At 56.2% G+C, this 23,655-nt stretch overlaps 1 protein-coding gene, 1 long non-coding RNA gene and 1 pseudogene across 2 annotated transcripts in view; 1 reads left to right on the top strand and 2 right to left on the bottom strand.

Annotated features, from left to right (window-relative positions):
* The window catches only part of LOC119102368 (putative glutamate synthase [NADPH]), a 17,727-nt gene extending 14,258 nt beyond the window's left edge, over positions 1–3,469 (bottom strand). Inside the window, 1 exon segment of the mRNA XM_037225737.1 lies at positions 3,443–3,469. Coding sequence (XP_037081632.1) covers positions 3,443–3,469 — 27 coding nt within the window.
* Positions 3,470–3,472: 3 nt separating this feature from the next.
* Positions 3,473–4,592, top strand: LOC119103282 (uncharacterized). Its single transcript, XR_005094740.1, has 3 exons — positions 3,473–3,592; positions 4,128–4,266; positions 4,479–4,592. It is a non-coding gene; the product is annotated as an uncharacterized LOC119103282 (long non-coding RNA).
* Positions 4,593–7,056: 2,464 nt separating this feature from the next.
* Positions 7,057–23,655, bottom strand: part of LOC119103281 (glutamate synthase [NADH], amyloplastic-like) — a 45,690-nt pseudogene continuing 29,091 nt past the window's right edge.

Here is a 23,655-nt window from a genome sequence, read left to right on the forward strand (position 1 = left end):
TGCCTGATGGGAGGCGAGCATACAGCAGTGGTGCCTGATGGGAGGCGAGCATACAGCAGTAGTGCTGTCATCATGACGGTGCATTAGTCGACAGCGTTGCGGCCGAAGATAGAGAGCAAAGTGGTAACATTTCAAGTGTTCAAGATTTTATGGATGTTGAAAACCTGCTTTTTGGATCGTGACTTTGGAAAATTTTTGGAAAGCTCCCAGGACGCCCCTTTTCCGTAGTTGCCCAATGTCTTTGCTACAAGTGATTACGGAATTAAAATTAACAAACTCCGCGTGGATGGTTACACCATCCATACTATTCGGCAATGGATGACAGTTGTTGCGGATAAACTCATGGCAAGAGAAATGTTCAAGTCGCTGGTACCATCTTGTCGCAACGCGTAAATTTCGGTAAGATTCAGCAACTTGAGACAACAGGATGCGCGTCCAAAGCGCTCAAAGTGCACGTCCACAAAATATCCACTTTGAAGGTTTCACTGCGTGGTGCTTCTTGCTTTGTTCGTTCTCACGAAACCAATTCTTTTAAGATAACGCAATGTAAATTTAGCAAAGATAGCTTCTTTTTTTGAGGCTCTCTTAATTTGCGGGCTAGCCTGACCGTCGCGATCAGAGCTTCACTTTAATGTTAAATGCTAGATCAGGCCCAATATCGTACAAATGATGCAATTTCGTCCGTTCAAAGGTTCCTCCTTTCAATTTCAGCACAGGCTATTGAAAGCTATTTCTGTCGTTCTGCTCCGCTGCCTATCGATTTAATCGTCTCCATCGCATCGTTTTTGGCAATACTCTCATTAAGCGATAGATTATGAAGTGCGGGACAGCTCAATCGATAAGTGTTTCAAAGTTGTTTTCAAGACAATGTCCTCTAATCGCTGGTGTGGACAAACACCAACAGACCACGATACATTTTGACAATTTCAGGGTCCGAATAGAGCCATATATATAATGCTAATAAGTATATTATATAAATATATATTATATTATATATATATATATATATATATACGTGTGTGTGGTGTGCGTTTTTTTAATCGGATGGTTTAATAAACACTGGTTGTTAGAAATAAGCGTGACTTTGTTATTTATCATCTTCCGAAATATATTTCTTATCTGGCGCACTAAGCGCTTGCTTTCTAGACTGTCCTGGTCTTGGGATAGACGCAACACCCGTTGCGAGTACAGGAGGTTTGAATTCCTGTTACACTTCACATATTCCTTCAGCGTTTCGTCAACCGTCTGCATTTTCTAGACATATAACCCGAATCACATTTATCGCACAGAGTAAGTGAGGCAACACCCACCAAACTTTGTGATTAACTGATAGAATAGTCTAAGCTATTCTTCTTCGGAAAAGTCAAGGCTACGCGCCGTAGTTTGGATGACAAATATAAAGCGCCAGCGTATTTGTTTTTCATTTTTCATTATTCACAAACACGCAATACGTACTAGGCACCCACAGGTAATACAAAAATGATTTCGTAAGTTTTGAGTAGGCCGTTCGAACGAATTCGTCTTGATAAAGGCATGTAGCCCAAATATCCCGTCAATCTCTCCATTCTCCTGCTGATTCTGCGGGGAATAAGGCTGTTTATACTGTGCCGGCAAAACAATGGAAACTAATTTCAAATAGTAAATTTACCTCCCAGTAAAGTTACATATTTTTCCAAGTGCACAATACGTGCATGCTAGGCTTCGTCCGGGGATCAAATCCAGCGTGGTTACGGTTCCCCCGTAGCCGGCTGGGGTTCCCCGCGCGTTGACTTGCCTGTTGGTAGATGGGTCCATGTCGCCTATGTATGCATACAGCGTCGAGCACAAGTAGCTGCCTGACATTGCGGCACCTGTTAGCGATTGTAATGGCATCTACCAGCTGTTGCCTGGTAACTCGCTGGGCATGGTGGGATTTCATATTCGTTTTTGGATTGCCGTGCCGAACATATGTTGTGATGCATCTACTGAGTAATGTGTTCGTCAATCCGGCGCAATGGCAGTTCGGGTGGAGGGCAGGCTCCGAAAGGGCGCTTGTCACTGTGTAGTACGTTGGATTGTTTGAGAAGGCGTGTGTCACGAGCCGGGTTGTTTTCCATAAGCGGGGACCGTGTGACGGACTCTGGTAGGTAATTAACTCTATTAACTTAATTAAGATAATTAACCTCAGCTGATGCCCTGGCGACGCCTCAGCTGTTGCCCTGGCGACGCCTCAGCTGGTGCCCTGGCGACGCCTCAGCTGGTGCCCTGGGCGACGCCTCAGCTGGTCCCTGGCTACGCCTCAGCTGGTGCCCTAGCGACGGCCTCAGCTGGTGCCACCTGGCGACGCTGGCTTGGCCGCTGACCTAACCTGGGCTCCTGAAGATTGATCAGATGACCTTTCACCGGCCGTGTAGGTCCTGAGACATGGTATTCGTGAAGTACAGCTTGTGGGCTGAAATGTCTGCAGTAGCAGCAGTACGGCTTCGGGCAGTTTGGTGATATCTCCGCTCATGTCTTGATCGACTGACTGAACAAGGTAACTGTTAATGGCCAACATTTTGTTACACTCTGCAACTCTCAAAGCGCAAGTTTCCATGATGACCAATGTCTTAACAACCTGTTCGCACAATTTATAATAAGCCACTTTTGTATCCGTGTTTTGATAAAGGCATATTTTGTTATACTTAATCCTTCCTTTTTAATCTTTGTGTTCTTGTCGTAGATCTGTATCTTTGTATGGTAAGCTGATGGAACATAAAACGTCCCAATGTGCGTGCAGTTTACTTGGACTCTTCTCGCAATGGGGTTTTGTTCTTCTATAAACAAACACAGCCCAGAGAGTAGGCACTTTATCCGGCAAGATCAAACTACATCTCGAAAGTTATAAGCAACGAAGCCGCTGCGATCTTTAGCGACATGGTGTTTTAGAGAGAGAGAGATAGAGTAGAGAGAGAGAGAGAGAGAGAGAGAGAGAGAGAGAGAGAGAAGAGAGAGTAGAGAGAGAAGAGAGAGAGAGAGAGAGAGAGAGAGGAGAGAGAGATAGAGAGAGAGAGAGAGAGCTAGGAGGGGGAGTGGGGGGAGGGAGAGAACAAACAAGACGAACAGAACAGACAGAGAGACAGAGGAGTTGGGGGTGGAGGGAGAGAGAAATATGTGCATATATATTCAAGTGTGCACTCATAAATATACGCGAGAGCATGGTTAAGGACGCCGCTGGTCTGTGTGCCTCCCCTCTCACGTGATGACGCTGCTCGAGCAGGGGCGGACGTGAGCGGTCCGTCAGGGCTGGTCTGTGTGCCTCCCCTCTCACGTGATGGCGATGCTCGGGCAGGGGCGTGGGCGGGTGTGTGCGGTCGGCCAGAGTTGGTCTGTGTGTCTCCTCTCTCACGTGATGGACGCTGCTCGAGCAGGGGGGCGGGCGTGTGCGGTCCGCCAGAGTTGGTCTGTGTGTCTCCTCTCTCACGTGATGGCGCTGCTCGGGCAGGGGCATGGGCGGACACGTGCGGTCCGTCAGGGCTGGTATGCGGCCAAATCTGCGAGTCGGCCGGAGCCAACAGCAGCTGCTCGTGCGTGCCCGGCTGGGCGCTCGCCGCCGACAAGCAGACGTGCGCAGGTGGGCTGCGTGGAGAACACGGAGGGTGTGGGGGGTGTGGAGCTCAGCGGTGTGTATGGTGAGAATGTGGAGCTGCTGGGGGTCAGGAGGTCCTGTGGGAAATTTCCGCAGCTATAAGTTCTCTTGAAAGTTCGTAAAAATGTATTTCAGGCTTGTGCTCGTGCCGATGCATGAAAACTGGCGTGCCAGTTTCCTATTCCAACAACGATTTTATGTCATACTGTATGTTATGATTTTTTTCTGCAAGCATGTTTTCGATTAAGTGACTTTAAAAGTACGTTGATGTCCGACGCATGTTGCGATCCATTCGCTATCCCGAGGCATCGCAAACGAGCTATCACGGTTTGGAACGTCCAGCATAATCTGTTACATGGCAGACTGTGAACCCACCGTTATGACAAAATACGTCTTCATGTAGCACTGAAATCCAGTTGCTTAATGTGCTTTGTTCTCTTTGAAGCCGCAATCTGGCAGCAGGTTTCACCATGCAACTATGCAACTCAGTGTGATGGCAACGCGCTTCCATATGCTACAGTTTCTAAGAAGGCGCTTTGCTACAAAGTGGAAACGAATTTCTTTGACGAACATCCTGCCAAGGCAGACTTCAACGAGACGGTGCGGGGCTGCGAAAAGTCTTGCAAAGAGAAGAAGGCGCATTATAGCGCCCAGGGCCGGTAAGTGTTCGCTCCTATCGGTATCAATATTGAAGCTTGGAGCTGCTGTCGAACTGGCAAACCAGTGTAAATACGTAGGATGTGGGGCACAAGGGAGGGCGTGACTGCCGGATGTTTCACGTTTACATTGCAAAGGCTCCGCTCGGCTGATATTTATGTTGACGTTCCATACGTGATCCGCCGATATCCAATTCACATTTTTCTACCAACAGGCTGGGCTGTCGCTGTCTGGACTTCTTCGAGGTGGTCGCTTCTCTGGACGTGCTTACCTTACAGCCGAAGAGAGCATGCGACCGCCTGCGGGAATCCAGCTGGCGCGTGCGCTTCTTGGCCGACCCGGCCGTGGCAGACCGCGTCCGTGGCGCCCGCCCAGCGGCCGGCCGCCGCACCAGCCAGCCCGGCCGTACCGCAGCGACCGGGCGGCGTCCGTTCCAACACCTTCCGCTGGGGGGTGAGCCTGTCGCGCGACATGGACAGGCTGCGTGGCGATACCACCATGGGCCGACGCAGGGAGATGAGCCAGCACGGCCTAAGCCACCACAACCACCAGCAGCGCGGCGGCACGCCGCACCCGGCCGCCCGGTCGACCGGCGCGCTCCTGGCGGCGGCCGCCGCAGGCTTGGCTGCCAGTTGGCTGGCGGCGGTGTAGGTGGCGCTGGCGTCGGGGCGCGCTGGTTGTGCAGTCCACAGGACTCTGGAATGTGATGTCTGGAATTGGAAAAGGTGCAGTATGGCGTGTGGAGATTTCCACCGCATAGGGGCAGTAAGGTTGGGGCTTCGTGTTCGTCACGGGGAACAGAGCCGAGATGCTCCAACTTTACCGGATATAACATTGCGCCTTATTGGCGTTGCTCGCAAAAACGCTCCAAAATATGCGGTGTCCTAAAGCGATGACTCCTGGTGAAGACAGCGCCAAGAAGGACTGAGTGAAGGCGTCATGTGGATGTAGATAAGGGCGGACGAATGAGACGCAAACGGGGATAGAGCACCTTTCAAACCTAGAATGGCAAAGGAAATGTAGATAAATGCGATCGCACCAGTCCCACTGCGCTGAATTTCAGAGAACAGTAGCAATATCTGCAGCATTTTGAGGAGAGACGGCTGCGGCCGGCGACGAGTCTTGGAAGGCCTCATCATGCGCTTCATTCACAGGTCAGGAGAAGCTAGGATTCTACAATTTGCAAACAGTACTTTTTTACTACGATGAGTAGATTTCGAGATTGGACTCATCCACGCGCTCTGAGCAGTGTGGAATCGGTAGGCCATTTCTCATGAGAAAGCAATTTTAGCATCATCGCATCAGAAGACGTTCGCTCAGACAGCCTGGCAACATCGATTTTTCACGACATTCTCCACTCGTGATGGATCCTACGTCCCAGAGGTGGATGTGGAGCGTGGAACACGCTCTCAGTCCTTTCGGTCTTTGCGGAGAATGTCTTCTGTCCTGTCAAATGCGTGTCTTATCAGCTAGCGGGATAAAGAGATTAAATCAGAGCATCTTTCGCCTTTAGATCCTCGTATTTGACAAAGCACATCACATTTCAAAACGCAACACACGGCGCCCCTTCCCCCCCCCCCCCCCCCTCTAGGGAGAAGATCAGGACGATGTTGTTCGGATCTACAAATGTTGCTTTGTAGATGGGCTGCCAAACGGGCTTCTGCTCTGGTAATCCTAAACGTCCCCCTCCCCCTCTCCTCCCCCACTCTGAAGAAAAATATGTGTGCAACGCCGCCAGACCCCGCAGACAATAAACTCAGCGCTTGAATAAACGGGCTGGGAAGATATCAACCTGGCATGTAGCATTTTTGCACGCGTGTATGATTGTGTTTCTGGATACGACGCGTATAATCACGGACCTAATACAAAAAATCGCAGTCAGCACAACAGTGAGGTGTTGTACACGTAGCACCTACGCTTCCTAAATCATTTTGCCCATTTGCATATCCCTATTGTTTTATTTTCTTTGTTGCTGTGTTGTCTATAAATGCACACCAACAGTTCATTAACATATGCCGGCAAATGGTCGTCCATGTATCAGGAAGCAGCCCACGAAGGTAGCGTGCTGCACTGCGTCGGCGTCAGGGGCTGCTGCGACGGTCTGGTGTGATGCACTGATGTCACGCACACAATACAAACGTCGTGTCTCGAGCTGCGGTCTTGCCGACATAACGCATCACCTGACCCCTCAAGGAGGCTCTCCACCCATCCCGAATGCCGGCTGAATTGTCTCGAGGTCATGAGCCCTGGCTCAGCCATCGTGTGGAGCGTACGTGAAGAATCCCCGGCAACCACGCACTTTATGGGTCTCTACGCAGCCTTCAAGAGCAAGAGCGCTGATGCAGTTGAAGAGCAGTGTCGCTGTGGGACGCAATATAGCGGTGAAATAATGTGACATTCGAGTCCAATTCGCAGACCTAGCACAATCCAAACCAAAGCCAGGCAACCTTGCGAGGTTTGAAAGCCGGCTCTAATAGCATGATCAACTGAAGCACGACGCACGCGAGTACGTGTATTATTGTTGCGTTATATATGAGGCAGCCACAACAGCTAACATTCGTTCACTCCCATGTCATCCTACAACAGACTTGACTCGTAGTTCGCGTTCGCGCACAGTGACCCTGGGGTCCGGGAGACGTGTGTCGTGGGCTGCTTGGGGCTGGAAGACGGTACGCTGCGGGCTGCCCGGAGAGAAGCCCACAGCACGACAGCAGCAGGCACAGCAAGACATTAACTGCCACAGCAGGACACTAACAGCTACAGCGTGACAGCAGCATTGATGGACACGGTCCTGCAGTGACGAGAAACCGTTTATTCGTAATATAAAGCGGCTGCACTACTGCCCAAAACCGTGGACGTGCTTGACGCATCCCATGCTTTCCGCGCGCTCACACGAAGGTCAACACCGGCCATCAATCACCGCAGCCGTGGACTGAAACGCAGCAAATCGGAGAGACTATCCGGCCACACCAAACTCGGAAGCAATGCTCAGTGAGCCGACGCCTCCCATCACCGTCGGTGGCCTCGCTTGGTGACCATGGCAACGCTCATCACGGAAGCCTTACCAACGCGGGTACGATCTGGGCAGGCGCTACGACACATCTAGACTTCTGAGCGCCGTTCGAACGACTCTAAGCCGGCGCACGGCGGGCACCGAGACTGCACTACGTTGGCGTCCGGCCGCATGGAGCCTGCACCTCCCCTGCGCCTCACACGAACACGACCCACGGGGAACTAAGCTCACCGACGCGCTGCTCCAAGAGCCCTCGCGCAGCCGCGCCGCGCCCGCTACACTAGCGCCGCTGAGCGCCCTGACGGCGGCGGCGCGACTCAGACGGGAATCTCGTAGTCTTCGAGCGGGTCCCACTTCTTCTTCTCGCCCAGTGCTGGGATGCGGATGATGCCACCCTGGCCGGGCAGCATGGTGAGCCCCTGCGAGAGGAACTCGTCCACCTCGCGCGCCACCTGGCGGCCCTCCGAGATGGCCCACACGATGAGCGACTGGCCGCGCCGACAGTCTGCGGGGGGGGGGGGGGGGGTCAGGGGCCATCCCGCCGGCGGAGAACCTGCGCGAGACGTCCGCACAACCGCACGTGCTGGTGGCTAGTGACGCGCCCGTAGTGATCCGTGTGAAGGCAAGTGGGGACGGGGAATGTTGAAAGGGACGTGAGGAGGGTCTCAACGAGCGATGTGGAGGCCGGAGGTCGCAATCCGGGGTACGCGAAGCGATCCCCGCAGTTTGGTGCCAATAACGTTAAACCAGCTGTTTAAAGTGCACCTTTTGCCCAATCACTGACTAACCACGGAGCGCGAGGCACATCATCAGGAGTGGCGACCGCCGATACAGTTTCCATAACCATATCCATGACTGGAGACCGCATGACTGCTAAAGGCGGTCACACAGACACCACATCCGAGCCTCAGAGCCCAGTCCATGCTGGCTTCCTGCGGGAGTCAAGCGCACAGCACCCATCTGTGCCGGCATCTTGGACTAACTCAGCCACGCGGAGGATCGCGACGCGTTCACTTCGACTCTGAGGGCGCCATGACCAAAGCACTCGCCTTCAAACTGGGCGCACAAGCACGGCGCTGGCCGCGCGGCTCGGCACGCCCAGTCGTCTCACCTCCGGCGGCGAACACGCCCGGCACGCTGGTGCAGTACTTTCCGTCGGGCGTGCGGATGTTGGAGCGGCCGTCCTGCTCCAGCTCCATCTGCTTGATGATGTCGGCCTCCGGGCCCAGGAAGCCCATGGCCAGGATCACCAGGTCCGCTTTGAACACCTGCCAACGAGGGGAAGGGGGAGGGGGAGGTCATGACAGGCATTTGCTACGGATAAGCGCTTCTTGCCAGCCATACCACCTGATGAACTTTTCGCAAGCGAACCTCTCCTGATCGTGAGTCATTTCGTTGGCAGAGTGAACTTACGCCAATGTCTGCGTTCATCGCCAATGGCAGCTGAACCCAATGTGCCCTATGGGACCAAGCGCTACCTCACCTTAACTGACACGCAATGCATAGCAATGGTCGGAAATCCACCGACCGCATCGATACCCGATTTGCACCACAGCCACGCCCTCCAGTTTCCCCCGGCATTGTCCTCGCTCGCGGCCGCTCGGCGGCCGCACCTGTTCGGTGTCAGGCAGCTCCTTGAGCTGCCAGCGGCCGTTGTCGTCCTTGACCCAGTCGACCCGGACCGTGCGGATCCCAGAGACCCGGCCGTTGTCGTCCGACAGGAACTCCTTCGACATGATGGAGTAGTGGCGCGGATCGTGGCCGAACTTGGTCTGCCGGCGACGGGTGATTTCGTGGTTTGTATACGTAGGTTAGCTGGGGGCAACATGGTCTATACGCATGATCTTATAGGTCGATTGGTGGTACTACTATGATGGCGTGTGCATACAGGTCAGTTGGTGCCCACTTCGTCTGCGCGCGTCTTTAACTGTTGAGAGCTCCGACATGACGCCCAGTGACGACAAAAGTTTAGAATATGTGCAAAAGTACTGAGGGTGCAAGACAGAAGTAGCATGAGTCACACCATGCTAAGGCTTTAAGATCGCCTGTGAAGAAACTCAAAAGTTCGTGGTACCGTCACGGCTACAGAATGGCAAAAATCAGACGTCAGTGGTGACCACCCTCGCACACACAGGAGCGTCATCGGTGAACAAGAGCAGTAGCGAATCAAAAGTCCTCCACAGATAGCATGACGCGGGGCCTCAGTGTCGATAAGGGGAGTATGACGTCATACCTTGACCTCCTCGTGTCCGTAGTCGACCCGGAACACCTTGGGCCACTCTGGCCAGGGGTTGTCGGGAGCGCGCGTGTCCGGCGGCTGCGGCAGGATCTCGAACGCCGTGATGGAGCGGGCTCCCTGGAACATAGCGGAGCACAGGGAATCGTCAGCTGATGATGATGATGATGATGATGATGATGATTGGGGTTTAGCTGGGGCGAAGCAGAAGGGCGGAGCACGCCCCGCTTCTCGTCTCTCCTGCATCTTCCGAGTTGTTGTCATCCTTTGAAGTCCGCACTCTTCGCAGCCACACTGCGCAGCCAGTCCGCTCAAGAGCTCAGATTAGGTCAGCAGTCTAGGAGGGATTTCGCACTTTTGGCGACACCGACCATCCAATACGGAGTATTCGGCAAAACACCACACATGCCACAAATGAACAGACGGGCAGTCCACAGCAACATTGAAGATGTGTGAGTGCTGAAGTGAGTGAGCGTCGGAGTGAATTTTGGAGTGAGCGAGTGAGTGAGTGAGTAAGTGAGTGAGTGAGGTGGGTGAGTGAGTGAGGTGAGTGAGGTGGGTGAGTGAGTGAGTGAGTGAGTGAGTGAGTGAATGAAATGAGTGAGCGAGAACTCGAGTGAGGAGTGAGTGAGTGAGTGAGTGAGTGAGTGAGTGAGTGAGTGAGTGAGTGAGTGAGTGAGTGAGTGAGTGAGTGAGTGAGTGAGTGAGTGAGTGAGTGAGTGAGTGAGTGAGTGAGTGAGTGAGTGAGTGAGCGAGCGGCAGTCGAGGCCCGCCCCGCTCCATACATGTCGCAGCGAGGTGCCGATGCAGTCGTTGCCCGTGTCGCCGCCACCGATCACAATCACGTCCCGGTCCTTGGCCAGCAGGCGCGACTCGTCGATCTCGTTGCCCATCTGCTTCTTCTGCCACGTCTCCAGGAACTCCATGGCGAAGTGGATGCCGTCCAGCTTGCGGCCGGGGATCGGCAGGTCGCGCGGCCACGTGGCGCCCGTGCACAGAATTGTGGCGTCGTACTCGTCCATCAGCTCCTGCCAGGCCCCGATGCTGGCGTTAGTCTCCGTGGAGCTTGTCACGCGGGTTGGAAAACCCGCGAGCAGCAGCTGTTTTAAGGGTTCACAGCCAGTAATGGGAGTCGGAATGCTGAAGGCCGCAAAGGGTGGTAGCGCCCTAGCCCGGGACAGAAGCGAAACCAGTGTCAGGAATCCTCGTCCCCACCACAACCCACTTCCTCCTAGCCTCCGCCCATAGTCCCTGCCACGGCCGGCCAGGGCTGACCCCGCCGCGACCTCAGCCGTCCCCTACCCACCTTCGGCTTGACATCAACACCAACAGTGCAGTTGGTGACGAAGGCGACGCCCTCGTCCTCGAGCAGGCGCACGCGCCGCTGCACCACCTCCTTGTCCAGCTTCATGGAGGGTATGCCGTACTGCAGGAGGCCGCCGATGCGGTCGTTCCGCTCCATGACGACGGCCGTATGGCCGGCCTTGTTGAGCTGGTGGGCGGCGGCCATGCCGGCCGGCCCGCCGCCCACGATCGCCACGCGTCGGCCGGTCCGGGTCAGCGGGGGCTCCGGACGGATCCAGCCCTGGTGGCGGGAGGGGGGAGGGGGTCAGCGACACAGGGCCGCGGGGAGCCAGCGGGCCGGGCAGGAGTACAGGGGTCGGCACTCAAGGCAAAATAAATGCGTCCGTCAGGCATAGCCAAACCACTCCTGCGATGAAGCTGTTTTACGCTGCGGAGTTAGTAAAAATAACGTCCCGATTCATCGACGTCCCAGCAAACGTGCTCCAGCATCAAAACAGACAGACGAAATATGCAGTGTAGAAGAAAACTGTAAAACGTTTTGCAGCAGCAGTACAGCCACAGTTTCCCAGTTCTAATTTCCATGGCTTCTGTCCGCGCAGTCGCCTCACCATTTCAAAGCCATGGTCGATGATGGCACACTCGATGTTCTTGATGGTGACCGGCGGCGAGATGATGCCCAGCACGCAGGCGCCCTCGCATGGAGCGGGGCACACGCGACCCGTGAACTCTGCCGAAGACCGGGCGACCGGTACCGCAGACGGAGGGGACGGGGGGTCCGGACAGCGCGTCTGGGCAGCGCGTTAGGGACGGGGGTCGGGACGGGGGTCGGGACGGGGGGTCTGGGCGGCGCGTTAGGGACGGGGGTTGGGACGGGGGTCTGGGCAGCGCGTTAGGGACGGGGGTCCGGACGGGGGGTCTGGGCAGCGCGTTAGGGACGGGGGTCGGGACGGGCGCCGGAGATTTCAACGCGTGAGATCGGATACTTGTGGAAAGGTTGGAAAAAAGGGGAGCGAAGAGGCAGGCGTCAGCCTCCAAAAACTACCTAATTACGCGAACGACCAAAGTTATCGAGTTTTCTCCCCTCCGTATTTCAATAACAATCCACATCCACTTATTTACAGCATGTTTATGCATTTGCACAGATCATCAGGTCGACACCATTTTCTTTACAGCAATCGATCCTTCTCCAGACTACTGTCATACGCCCGAGCCTGGGACGGTCGCCGAGTAACGTCCAACTCACCCGGGAAGTTGTTGGTCTGCAGCAGATGGTCCAGCGCCTCCTGCCAGAGGCCCTTGTAGACGAGATCGTTCCACTTGGGGATGATGTTGCCCAGCGGACAGCCGGTGGTGCTCTGACACATCGGGGGTGCCGCACTCCATGCATCTGCAGGCGGAGAGACAGCGGGTCTGGTGAGAGCGAGTCGCATTAGACAGCGGGAGGCACATTCACTTGGATCCGAGCCCATGTTTTCCGTAGGTGTTGACGTGTACCAATACCGACGTGATAGTCGTATGTATGACCTCTGAGGCTACTCTAGAGCTGTTTTAAGGGTGTAACGCCGCAGGAGCGAACTCACGGCCCATGCTTCACGTCTGACCAAATGTCGCGCCTGACATGCGGACGTGAACCTCGTTTTGTGTGAACTCACGACGCTGGCGCGGTGCCTTTCCCAGGCCTTTGGAGGGAACGAGTGACCGCGGCCGGCCAGCTGACGACGGTGTGACTGACCTAGCCGCCTGCCTGCGCAGCCCCTTCTTGACCGACTTGTGGCTGTAGATCTCGCCCCAGTCCTGCATCCGCTCGCTCGCCGGCCGGTACATCACCTTCTCGCGGTCGTACTTCATAAAGCCCCTGTCGACACCGTGCATGGTCACGTGACAAAGTATACGCAACAGTCTGAGGCTGATGCGTGTGAGGGCTGCAGCAGGTGAAATGGGAAAGCACCTTTTTCATGACATCGCAAAGAAATAAAAAACATTCGCAGGGAGCCATACAATCCATGCGCTCAAAACCTTGGCAAGACTATGCATGTAAATGTCGTAATTATTATGCTTTATCCGCCCTTCGCCGTTTCAATCTCCAATGGCATACTTTCTCCACGCATCTACTCTTGGTCCACACCACCATCATTCCACTCGCCTCATCTTGTCCAGCTTGACCAGGATCTTGGCCTCCTTCTCGGCGTCGGTGATGGCGTCCTCGATGTCCAGCACGTCCGGCTCCTCGTCCGACTCGGTCTTGGCCTCCTTGCGCTTCTCCAGCTGCTTCTTCTTGAACTCCGCCTCGGCCAGCTGGCGCAGGGCCCGCTGGTACTCGTACGGGAAGACCTGGAAGAGACACGGAAGCTGAGGTGACACTCGGCTCGGCATTCACGGCGGCCTGCCAGACACACTAGCTCGAACGGACGGGGTGCCAAGCAGTTCCCGATCGCGTTCCAGGCGGTGCACAGTCGCCGTTCCGAACCGGTCTGTGTCGCGAATCTCACCTTGGTGAACTTCTTGGCGTTCTCCGGCCAGTTCTCCAGGATTTTGAGCGCTACCTTGGAGCCCGTCTTTTCGGAAAACTCCCGCAGCAGGGCCTCCACGAACATGATGTCCTCGTCCTTGTCCATGGGAAGCAGGTCCACCATCTCCATGTTGCACTTCCTGAGACACGGGTCACACGTCAGTCTAGATGACCGGGAAGGTGGCCTGCGCTGAGCATGCGGGAAAAAACAAGACCACAAGTACAGTGATGGTAGACTAAGCGAAGAAGAGGAACAGTTTACTGCTTAGGCAGTAAGTTATTTTACCCTACTCATACATATCCGCGTTTTTCTAAGTACCTCTTTTGGTCAGAACGCTTGAGCACGTGAAGAATACCAATTTTTAATCTCACAAAACTCCATGTCAATTGCCTGCAGATCTGATCCGACCAGTCGCTTACTGGTGGAAGTCGTCGGCCACCTCGCTGAAGACGTAGGCAATGCCTCCGGACATGCCGGCGGCGAAGTTCCTGCCCGTGGCGCCGAGGATGAGCACCCGGCCGCCGGTCATGTACTCGCAGCAGTGGTCGCCGACACCCTGCCGGCACAGGTGGCGCCGTCTCAGGACACTCGGGCAACGGCCCCGGACGGGGACGCAGCAGTGGTGTTCAGCTGACGCAGACCAGTCACAAGATCGGGGCCTTTTGCCTTTGTTGGTGGCAAATGATGGCTACTTAACTTTAAGAGATTGGAATTAACTGGTTAAGATACGGGATGTAGGAAATAATACACGTAAAGGGAGATAAACCTCCCGGATTTTTAGCAACGACTGTGCATCGCTTTCTTGTGGCAATTACAACATAAAATGTCGGAGTGTCGGCGGACACCAGCCTCGTCTCCCGCGGCGGAACTCACCTCAATGACGGCGGTGGCGCCCGAGTTCCGGACGCAGAAGCGCTCGGCGGCCTGGCCTCGGATCATGGCACGGCCGGACGTGGCTCCGTACAGGCACACGTTGCCTACGATGATGTTGTCGTCGGAGCGGAATGACTCCGACATGCCCGTCGGCGGGTAGATGGTCAGTTCGCCGCCGGACAGGCCCTGCCGGCGGGCAGGCGGCGTTCAGGGGACCAGCGGCTACGCGGGGAGCGCCAGCACACCGCGTGACCCCGCTCGGAGTGGGGAACTGTGCAGCAGCCGTCGGTGGCTCAAAAGGCGGCCGATTTGGAGCACGTTTGGTTGGCTAAGTGGTTCAAGTGGAAACATTCACTATGTATAAAGGGCGGTGTCAAGTACTGGTTATCTGCATGACTTTTTAAAGGCGCAACACTGGGCAGCTTCTCCTCAGTGTTGGCTCTTGCCAGCAAGCTTAACTCAGCAAATCCAGGAGCACTCAGCTAACGAGCTGCAAGCTTCTGAGCTCAGCCCCTTTTGAGCCCAGGAGGCAGCATTTGAGCTCTGCGATTTCCTCCACGGCACGATCACCAGCCAGTACCCAGAGCCGCTGCAGCTCACCTTGCCCACGTAATCGTTGGCGTCGCCCTCCAGGGTCAGGTGGACTCCCTTCGACAAGAAAGCGCCGAAGCTCTGGCCGGCAGAGCCCTTCAGGCTGATTTGGATGCTGTTGTCCGGCAAGCCCGCGTCCATGTGCTTCCTGGTGAGGAGAGGCCAGCCGGTCAGGGTCACGACCAGTGGGTGGACGTATCTGTTTTTCAGGCCTCCCTTCCCCAGAGGACACCCAGTTAGCCGCGCGCACACAGACACACAACGGACGGAGCCCACGATAAGGTACCGAGAGCTCAGGGTGTGGCCCTCCTTACTTGGCGATGCGACAGCTGAGGGTGGCTCCAAAAGTGCGGCAGTTGTTGGAGATGGTACTGTCGATGTGCACCTGGTCCGTCTTGCCTTCAATCACGTCCATGCACTGGCTGATGATGCCCTCCTCCATGCGCTCACTCAGTCTGAAGTCCTGCGAGCGGCGGAGAGTGACGAGAGTGAGAGGGGCCCCCAACAGTGGAATGGAAGACAATCGATAGATCGCTCACGTTGGCAGTTGCTCACGAAGGCAGTGTGGGGCTTCTGGGAAACGCAGTTCAGGTGACATCAGTCAAATGAACTGTCTTTTGATGGCCCTTATTCGCTATCATCTGTTCAGGAAAGTGAAAAGCCTGACGCCACACGCACAACAACCTTAACAATGCCGCCACCCACTGCTACCGTCCAAAGGCAAAAAGGCTGACGAGTTATGTTTGCTGATGGCTTTTAGACCTTTCTGCCTTTGGACGGCAGATTAACAATAACCACATACAGCCGGGATGAGATGCACAGGCTGACACAGGCTGACACAGGCTGGCTGAGCAGGGCGTAAGACCAAAAGCTCCAGGGCAACAGAAGATAGACTCCTCGCGTCTCAGTCAACAGCAAGACGCATGCGCAAACGCCCATCAGATTCGTATCTAGCTGAACCGCCAAGTCACGGCCTGCCAGGTGACGCCGCTGTGCAGGGCTTGGAAGCCCACCTGAGCCACACTCCCGCCCAGTATGCTGGTGTTGGGACGCAGCTCCTGAGCGTTCAGCAGGATCCGGGCAAAGTTCAGCAGCTTCGTCTTCGGCGGCAGGTCGTCGCGCATGCGCAAGAACTTCGTCTGGCCGATGAGGTCGTTGAACTTGGTGACGCCCAGTTTGGCCATGTAGCCGCGCACCTAAAAAGCCACGTTGCATGGTGTCCATTTGCAAACGCCAGGAGTCATTCAAAAGGGTGGGCATGATTAAGACTGGGCGATTTCAGAACCCTTACGGCAGCTTCCTAACACTGTCCACTACCCATTAAATGAGCTAAGTTCACCATGTTAACCATCGCATTTTTTATCGTGCTGGAAAAATCACCGGCGTGCGAGTAAAAGCTTGGGTCGCATCTGGCATACACCCAAAATAAAACGCCTGCGACTCGGACAAGAGCCATGGGCGGTATGCGACCTCAGGTCACGGGAATAGTCCGAAGATCATAATCGTGGACGTCATTTCTTATCTCTCGGAGCAATGCAGCGTCGCTGGGTCACATGCTCACTTGGGTCGCACGCACTTTCAAGTCATTCCCACGCTGGGTCACTCATACACTGGGTCCCGGGCACTGGATAAACTACTAGATACTAGATAAACGTGGCGTCACCAAGTCGTCTTCAGAGGACGACCTGCGCTTGCGGACGCTGCGGCTACCCGTTCAGGCCGAGCTCCCCTGCATATCCTACCATATCCTACCAAACCCTACCCAATAATATCACATTCCATCCCACCCTATCCTGTTTTATCCTATCCTATCCTATCCTATCCTATCCCATCCTATCCTATCCTATCCTATCCTATCCTATCCTATCCTATCCTATCCTAACCTATCCTATCCTATTCCATCCTGTCACATCCTATCCTATCCTATCTCATCCTATCCTATCCTCTCCTACCCTCTCCTATCCTGCCACATCATCACGTCAATCCCACCCGGGATCCCCCAGCCCTACCTCTTCGGCCAGCAGGAACAGGTAGTTGATGACGTGCTCCGGCTGGCCCTCGAACTTCTTGCGCAGCTCCGGGTCCTGGGTGGCGATGCCGACCGGGCACGTGTTCAGGTGGCACTTGCGCATCATGATGCAGCCGAGCGCGATCAGCGGCGCCGTGCTGAAGCCGAACTCGTCGGCGCCCAGGATCGCGCCCACCAGCACGTCAAAACCTGGTGGGGAGAGTCGGTGACGTGGCCGTGCGGTGGAGCAGGGCGAGAGATAGCCGGGGTGATGGAACAGATGAAAACGCGGTGATGAGCCACGCATGCGCGACTCATGTCAAACATAACATATCATATCACACAAGACATGTTTGACATCACGACAGAGAAAACACGCGCGGTGAACGATGTAATCTTTACAGTTGTCAGCAGGGCTTACTGTAATCTACCGCGGAGTGAACCTGCTGCACACACTCCAGCGTCTGCACTCGGCGCCCCGCTCGCCGACCCGGTGCGTGACCGGGCCACGCCCGCCGCTCACCGGTGCGGATCTGTCCGTCCACCTGCAGCACCACCCGCTCCCTGCGCGTGACCCGGCCACCCGCCGTCTTGTGTGTGACCCGGCCAGGCCTGTCGCTCACCGGTGCGGATCTGTCCGTCCACCTGCAGCACCACCCGCGAGCGCAGGTTGTTGAGCGTCAGCGTCTGGTGCGTCTCCGAGAGGCCCAGCTCCCAGGGTAGGCCGGCGAACTTGATGCCCGTCCAGCTGCTGGCGCCCGTGCCTCCGTCGTGGCCCGAGATGGTGATGTGCTCCGCCTTGCCCTGCCGGGGGAGGGGGGGGGGGGGGCAGTGGCGGGTCAGAGGCTGGCTTCTGCCATGTTTTGTGGTACTTGCCTGTGACGTGGTCGGAAGTTGTGAGGAGAACGTGTATTGGTGTCGTGAGAAAACAAAAACATCATATCTAGGATGTCCACAAACTGCAACCAAGGTACTTTTACATAAGCGCCCTACGACGGAATCAACAGACTGACAGTACTTGTATAAGTTTGAAACAACGATGACCCAGGCTGCACACTCCGGCATTCAGCCGTGGTCCATATCCCGGTTCGGTAGTCTGACCTCGTTCCTGCGGCTTCGACAGCCCACATATGCTTGCTCAGCCCAACAGCATCAGCCCCGCTTCATGCTTTCCACATATCAGTGGACTGCGAGACCCACCCAGAGTTGACTTTGGAAGCCAGAACCCTGCCATGGTGCCGGCCCTTTGTCCCGCGATCCGTTCGCAAAACGTCATCAAGCAGGAAAGTCGGCAGGAAGTGACACCGGGAGTGACCAGCAGAGCCCCAGCACCTCCAGCGAGTTCAGCCAGCGCGTACCTTGGCGACGCCGCTGGCCACAACGCCGACGCCGACTTCAGAGACGAGCTTGACGCTGATGCGAGCCTCCGGGTTGGCCGACTTGAGGTCGAAGATGAGCTCGGCCAGGTCCTCGATCGAGTAGATGTCGTGGTGGGGCGGCGGCGAGATCAGACCCACGCCGGGCACCGAGTGGCGCGTGGCCGCGATGTCCTCCGACACCTGGCGCCGGTGGTCACGGGTCACGGGTCACGGGTCACCAGACGCTCGCGTCCCAACAGCTCCACTGGTGTAGAGTGCATCGGCATGGGGGACGTCGGCTGACAGACGCCCGGGTTGTGCTCCCAAAACAAAGCCGGCGGCCCTGTCTTCCGATGCGAGAACAGCCGACGACGTCGCGGCTAGTGTAAGGGCGTAAGACAGCACGCTATGTGCAAGGCCTAAGGTCATTATCCTTACCGTCGACCAATTTCCACACGCATCGTCCGCTTCTCAGTATCACGGCATCACGTAGCAAACTTTTCATGCCGCATATGTATTCAATTTTTCAGCAACTTCGTTAATATTCTTAGTAATCTCCATTCCACGGTAGTCTCACCGATGCTCGCACCAGGATACGATCATGGCATGAATACATTTAACCAGAGCATGTCCGTGTCCAAAGAAAGCCAGGGCACGCCAAACTACCGATCCCGACCCCCAGCCTGTCGCACTTTTAAACATGCCAATTCGCCGTGCTTAACAAACATCATGTGTCGTGACTTCACCGTTCCACCATTGTGACACCATCGTGGCCCCATCGCCCTCTGACCTTGTGTCCGGGCAGCTCGCCTCCCTCGCCGGGCTTGGCGCCCTGTGCCATCTTGATTTGCAGCTCGTTGGCGTTGGCCAGGTACGTGGCTGTCACTCCGAACCGTCCCGACGCCACCTGAGGCAGAACGGCCTCTGTCGGACGGCAGCGAGCAAAACGACAGCGCTACGGGCCTCTGTCGGACGGCAGCGAGCAAAACGACAGCGCTACGGGCCTCTGTCGGACGGCAGCGAGCGAAACGACGGCGTTACGGGCCTCTGTCGGACGACAGCGAGCGAAACGACAGCGTTCCGCCTCTGGAACCTCGATGTACACTTCTTAATAGCCATGTTCCTGCGTTACACTACCGGCGAAAAAGTGTCAAAGATAAATATTGGCGACTTCTTGGATACAGCGTTTTGCAGTGACATCTTGTTAACATATGCATGCTTGGTTTTTGAAGACCATTTCGTTTGAGTGCATGTTCAGCGACAGCGACGATCAGCACCTCACTCAGCAGCATATTCAGAATGTCTGTGGATTGCTCCAGTCCAGTCCAGATTGATCCAGTACGAGAGGCAGCAGCCGGCACCCGCAGCCAGACCACCGTCACGAGCTCAGCAGCGGTGCCGCTGTTCGCCGACGCCGCTCACCTGCTTGATGGCCGAGCGCTTGTTGAAGTTGGGGTCGTCGACGATGAAGCGGTCCGAGTTCTCTCCGCCCTCGCCCGTGTTGGACTTGCCGCCGACGCGGTTCATGGCGATGGCCAGCGAGGTGTGCGTCTCGATCGAGATGCTACCGAAGCTCATGGCGCCTGGAGGCGGAGAGCGTTGTTGGTGGAGTGTAACAACGTGAACGTGCTGTCACTGCGGGGGAGTATTCCACAATCGTGAGACTATCGTATCATCAGTGATTCTAGGCGACGAACAGACCGAACTGTCAGCAGACGCAGACCACCGGAAGTGCGGCAGAAAGGGCTTTGACGAGCAACGTCATTTTGCAGCCCACTTACGCTGCATTCTGCAATATACAACCTAACACTTGTAAGGAAAATATACAGCCATACAGCCATAGGTCACGAAGTACAAGTCTCCATCCACTAGATCATCTCCGTTTATCGGCTGAACTTGACCTTCAGCCATGCGGCCAATGGTCACGCACCGATTAACACACCTCCTTCCCACTTCACAGCCGGCCCTGCCCCCCCCCCCCCGTGTCCTTGGGCCACTTCACAACGCAAGTATCCCCGCCTCATCAGCACCCTCCCCTCATCACGCCTCTAACACACGCACCGGTGGCGAAGCGCTTGACGATCTCGCTGGCCGGCTCCACCTGGCTGATGTCGACGGGCGTGACGCCGTCCACCAGCTGCAACTGGCCGCGAAGCGTGCACTCGCGGATGGTGGTCATGCTGGACGCCACGAACCGCTCGTACGCGCTGCGGCTGTTGGTGCGCGCCGCCGCCTGCCGGAGACGGGAGGAAACGCACCTGAAGCGGAGGACGCGGGGGGCAGGCGAGCCGGGTTTGTCGCGGAGGCGGGTGCGATACAATGACTTGGGATCCGTGTTTCTGGTGGATGCAGCAGCGCAAGTGTTCGAGAGATCTTCGGCTAGCGCCTGCCTGGCCTGCCTAACAGCCTGCTCCTACTCAACTGCGACGAGTATGCTACTGCAGGCCGACTGGACAGCTTGGCTGGCTTCCCTAATCATGTCTTCAAGACCGCACATCACAACGCATACTGAAAATCAGTGAACAAAAACGAGGCCCGGTGCATTTACGAGCTCCAGGGGCAGCCATCTATTCGCGAGGTAGACATATTGCCGGTCTACTCCGCCGGACTCGGTCTGACACCATTCCCTCGACTCAGACACGACTCGACTCAGATCCAGTCGGGCAGAACTGAACCCGTACGCAGAACCGACTTGAACCCGAACCGAACACGTCCGCCCAACCACGGCTGCGCCGTTCCATTGCATGGCATTGTATTCGTCGGAGCCCTTCGTTCTCAAGAAGCTGCGACGGTCTCCCACCTGCAGACTGGCGATGTTGTCTGGGTCGTTGATGTGCTTTTCGCCGCCCTTGCGCCAGTGGTAGTAGCCGGGGTTGGGCAGCACGTACGTGTCGCACTCGCGCAGGTTGTAGGAGAGCGCGTGCCGGCAGATGGCTTCGTCCGCCAGCAGCTTGAACGTGACGCCGTCCAGCCGCGAGGACGTGCCCTGAAACGGCCAGGTCAGGTCAGGTCAGGGCAGGTCGTATCAAGTCAGGGGCCACAGGGAGACGGGCGAGGTACGGAAAGACAGCCAGGGAATCTCTGATACACTTGGTTTACATTTTTTGCATGAGCAGAAGAAAATCTTCAGAGGGGTTGTGCGTGCGTGAGTGCGTGCGTGCGCGTGTGCGTGCGCATGCGTGCGCGCGCGCAAATAGCGAAGAAAATGAAGTGAAGCGAGTTAAAAATCGATGACAAGCTGTTCACGTCATATACAGCAGTAAGCATTTGCGTGCTGGAAAGTACAACAAAAGCCTATTCAAGAAGCCGTATCGGGACATATCTTCAACAGCTGCTGTTACACCAAGCGACACTGTAGGACGACTTGTGGCGCTGCAGGGCAACTGTGCGGCAACCGACAGCCCGCCTCCTACCTTGAAGCACTTGTCGATAACTTCATGGTTGAGACCGACAGCCTCGAAGATCTGGGCGCCCTTGTAGGACTGCAGAGTGGAGATGCCCATCTTGGCCATCACCTTGGCTATGCCGCGGGACATGGCCGCCACATAGTTCTGTCAAGCAAGGGTCAACATATGGTGAATCATTCACGGTTACATAAATTTCGTATGCTTCAATACCAGACAAACGGAAGAAGCGGCCGAGTTCAGCCGCCGATGTCTCCGTTACATACAGGCAGAACCAAAGTTTGTTGTGCAGAACCAAAGTTTTCAAAACATCGCAAACTATTGTTAACGTGTTTGGTACCGAGCTGATACAAGCAGCCTCGGCCCCATTTATCACCGGAGAGGCCATGAGACTCGCAAGCAGCCCTCATGCTTAAAAAACAGACAGAGAAAAACAGCGTCTTGCTCCACTCCATCACAGAGCCATCACGTACGTTGAAGATGACCTCATCGGTGAAGGTTTCGTCCAGAACCTTCTCATCACGGAGCCCCGCCATGATCTCGAACACCATGTAGGGGCAGATGGCGTCGGCACCGAAGCCCAGCAGCACGCACATCTGGTGCACCTCCCTGTGGAGGTGGACAGGTCGGCACATCTCTCATCTCAGCTCAGGTTACATCTGCACCGCGAAGATCAGTGGGCACGCCAGTAAACTGAGCACAGTCGGTCAACGATTTGGGACGATCGGGCCTTAGCCGGTCGCTTGTAAGCCAGGCGCATGAGGTCCAGCTATGCATAGCTCTGGGAACATAACTAAGGCTGTGACATTTTGCGTGAGTCTATTGTGGGCCATAGAGCCCGGTTGCAAAATGTCTAAATTAAGGCTAATATCACTCAATTTTCTACTTTGCAAGTTTGCTGCCACGACCAGAAACTGGTTTATTTTCAGTAAGTTCGCTCTGGCATTTGATTAGCCACCGTCTGGCCACTAGCCACTAGCCACCAGCCACTAGCCACTAGCCGTCGTCTCACCTGGCCTCGCCCGTCTCCACGATGAGGCCGATCTTCATGCGCTGCCTCTCCTCGATCAGATGGTGGTGGGTAGCGCCCAGCACCAGCAGCGGGCTCACCGGTACGCTGCGGAGCGGCACACACCGTCACGACCACACTGTCCGGGGGACAGACCACTCCCGGTCGGCCCGTACTGCCTGGCAGCCCTCGCCAGACGCGTGACGCTGTGGGGGGGGGGGGGGGGGCGGCACACACCGTCACGACCACACTGTCCGGGGAAACAGACCATCCCCGGTCGGCCCGTACTGCCTGGCAGCCCTTGCCAGACGTGTGACGCTGTGGGGAGCGGCGTGGGCCGCTGCGCCGCAACGTAATGGAGAATGCGATGGCTGAGGAGAATGCCTGAATGTGAATGTGATGTTTCAAGTGCGTGCGGAGAGAATATGCGTACAGAGGAAAGATACATACAAGCTAAGGGTGAGGGGATGAGTAGCAGTCAGGGCCTGGAATCACTGAAAATGGTGACCCTAGTTTGCATGCCCAGCCTTCGAGATGCTCCCTACCCAAGGCTTGTGACACCCAGTTATCCCCGAACAGACAACCCGTCTGCGTCCCCAGTGCAACCCTCGCCATCGTCCCTGCGCCATCCCCGATGGCGTGCCGGGTGTGAGGGTGCCGTCCAGTCTTCTCCCGCCGGGAGCCACAGCCCCTGAGCCTCCCTGCTGTCCGACCACCGCCGCAGTCTGCCCCCGCCGGGAACCACAGCCCCTGAGCCTCCCTGCTGTCCGACCACCGCCGCAGTCTGCCCCCGCCGGGAGCCACAGCCCCTGAGTCTCCCCGCTGTCCGACCACCGCCGCAGTCTGCCCCCGCCGGGAACCACAGCCCCTGAGCCTCCCTGCTGTCCGACCACCGCCGCAGTCTGCCCCCGCCGGGAACCACAGCCTCTGAGTCTCCCCGCTGTCCGACCACCGCCGCAGTCTGCTCCCGCCGGGAACCACGGCCCCTGAGCCCCCCTCCCCCCCCCCCCCGCTGTCCGACCACCGCCGCAGTTTGCTCCCGCCTGGAACCAAAGCCCTGAGCCTCCCCGCTCCAGTGCACCTT

Source organism: Pollicipes pollicipes, unplaced genomic scaffold (genome assembly GCF_011947565.3).
Source record: "Pollicipes pollicipes isolate AB1234 unplaced genomic scaffold, Ppol_2.1 Scaffold_5724;HRSCAF=6776_pilon_pilon_pilon, whole genome shotgun sequence".
Classification (NCBI taxonomy): Eukaryota; Metazoa; Arthropoda; class Thecostraca; order Pollicipedomorpha; family Pollicipedidae; genus Pollicipes; species Pollicipes pollicipes.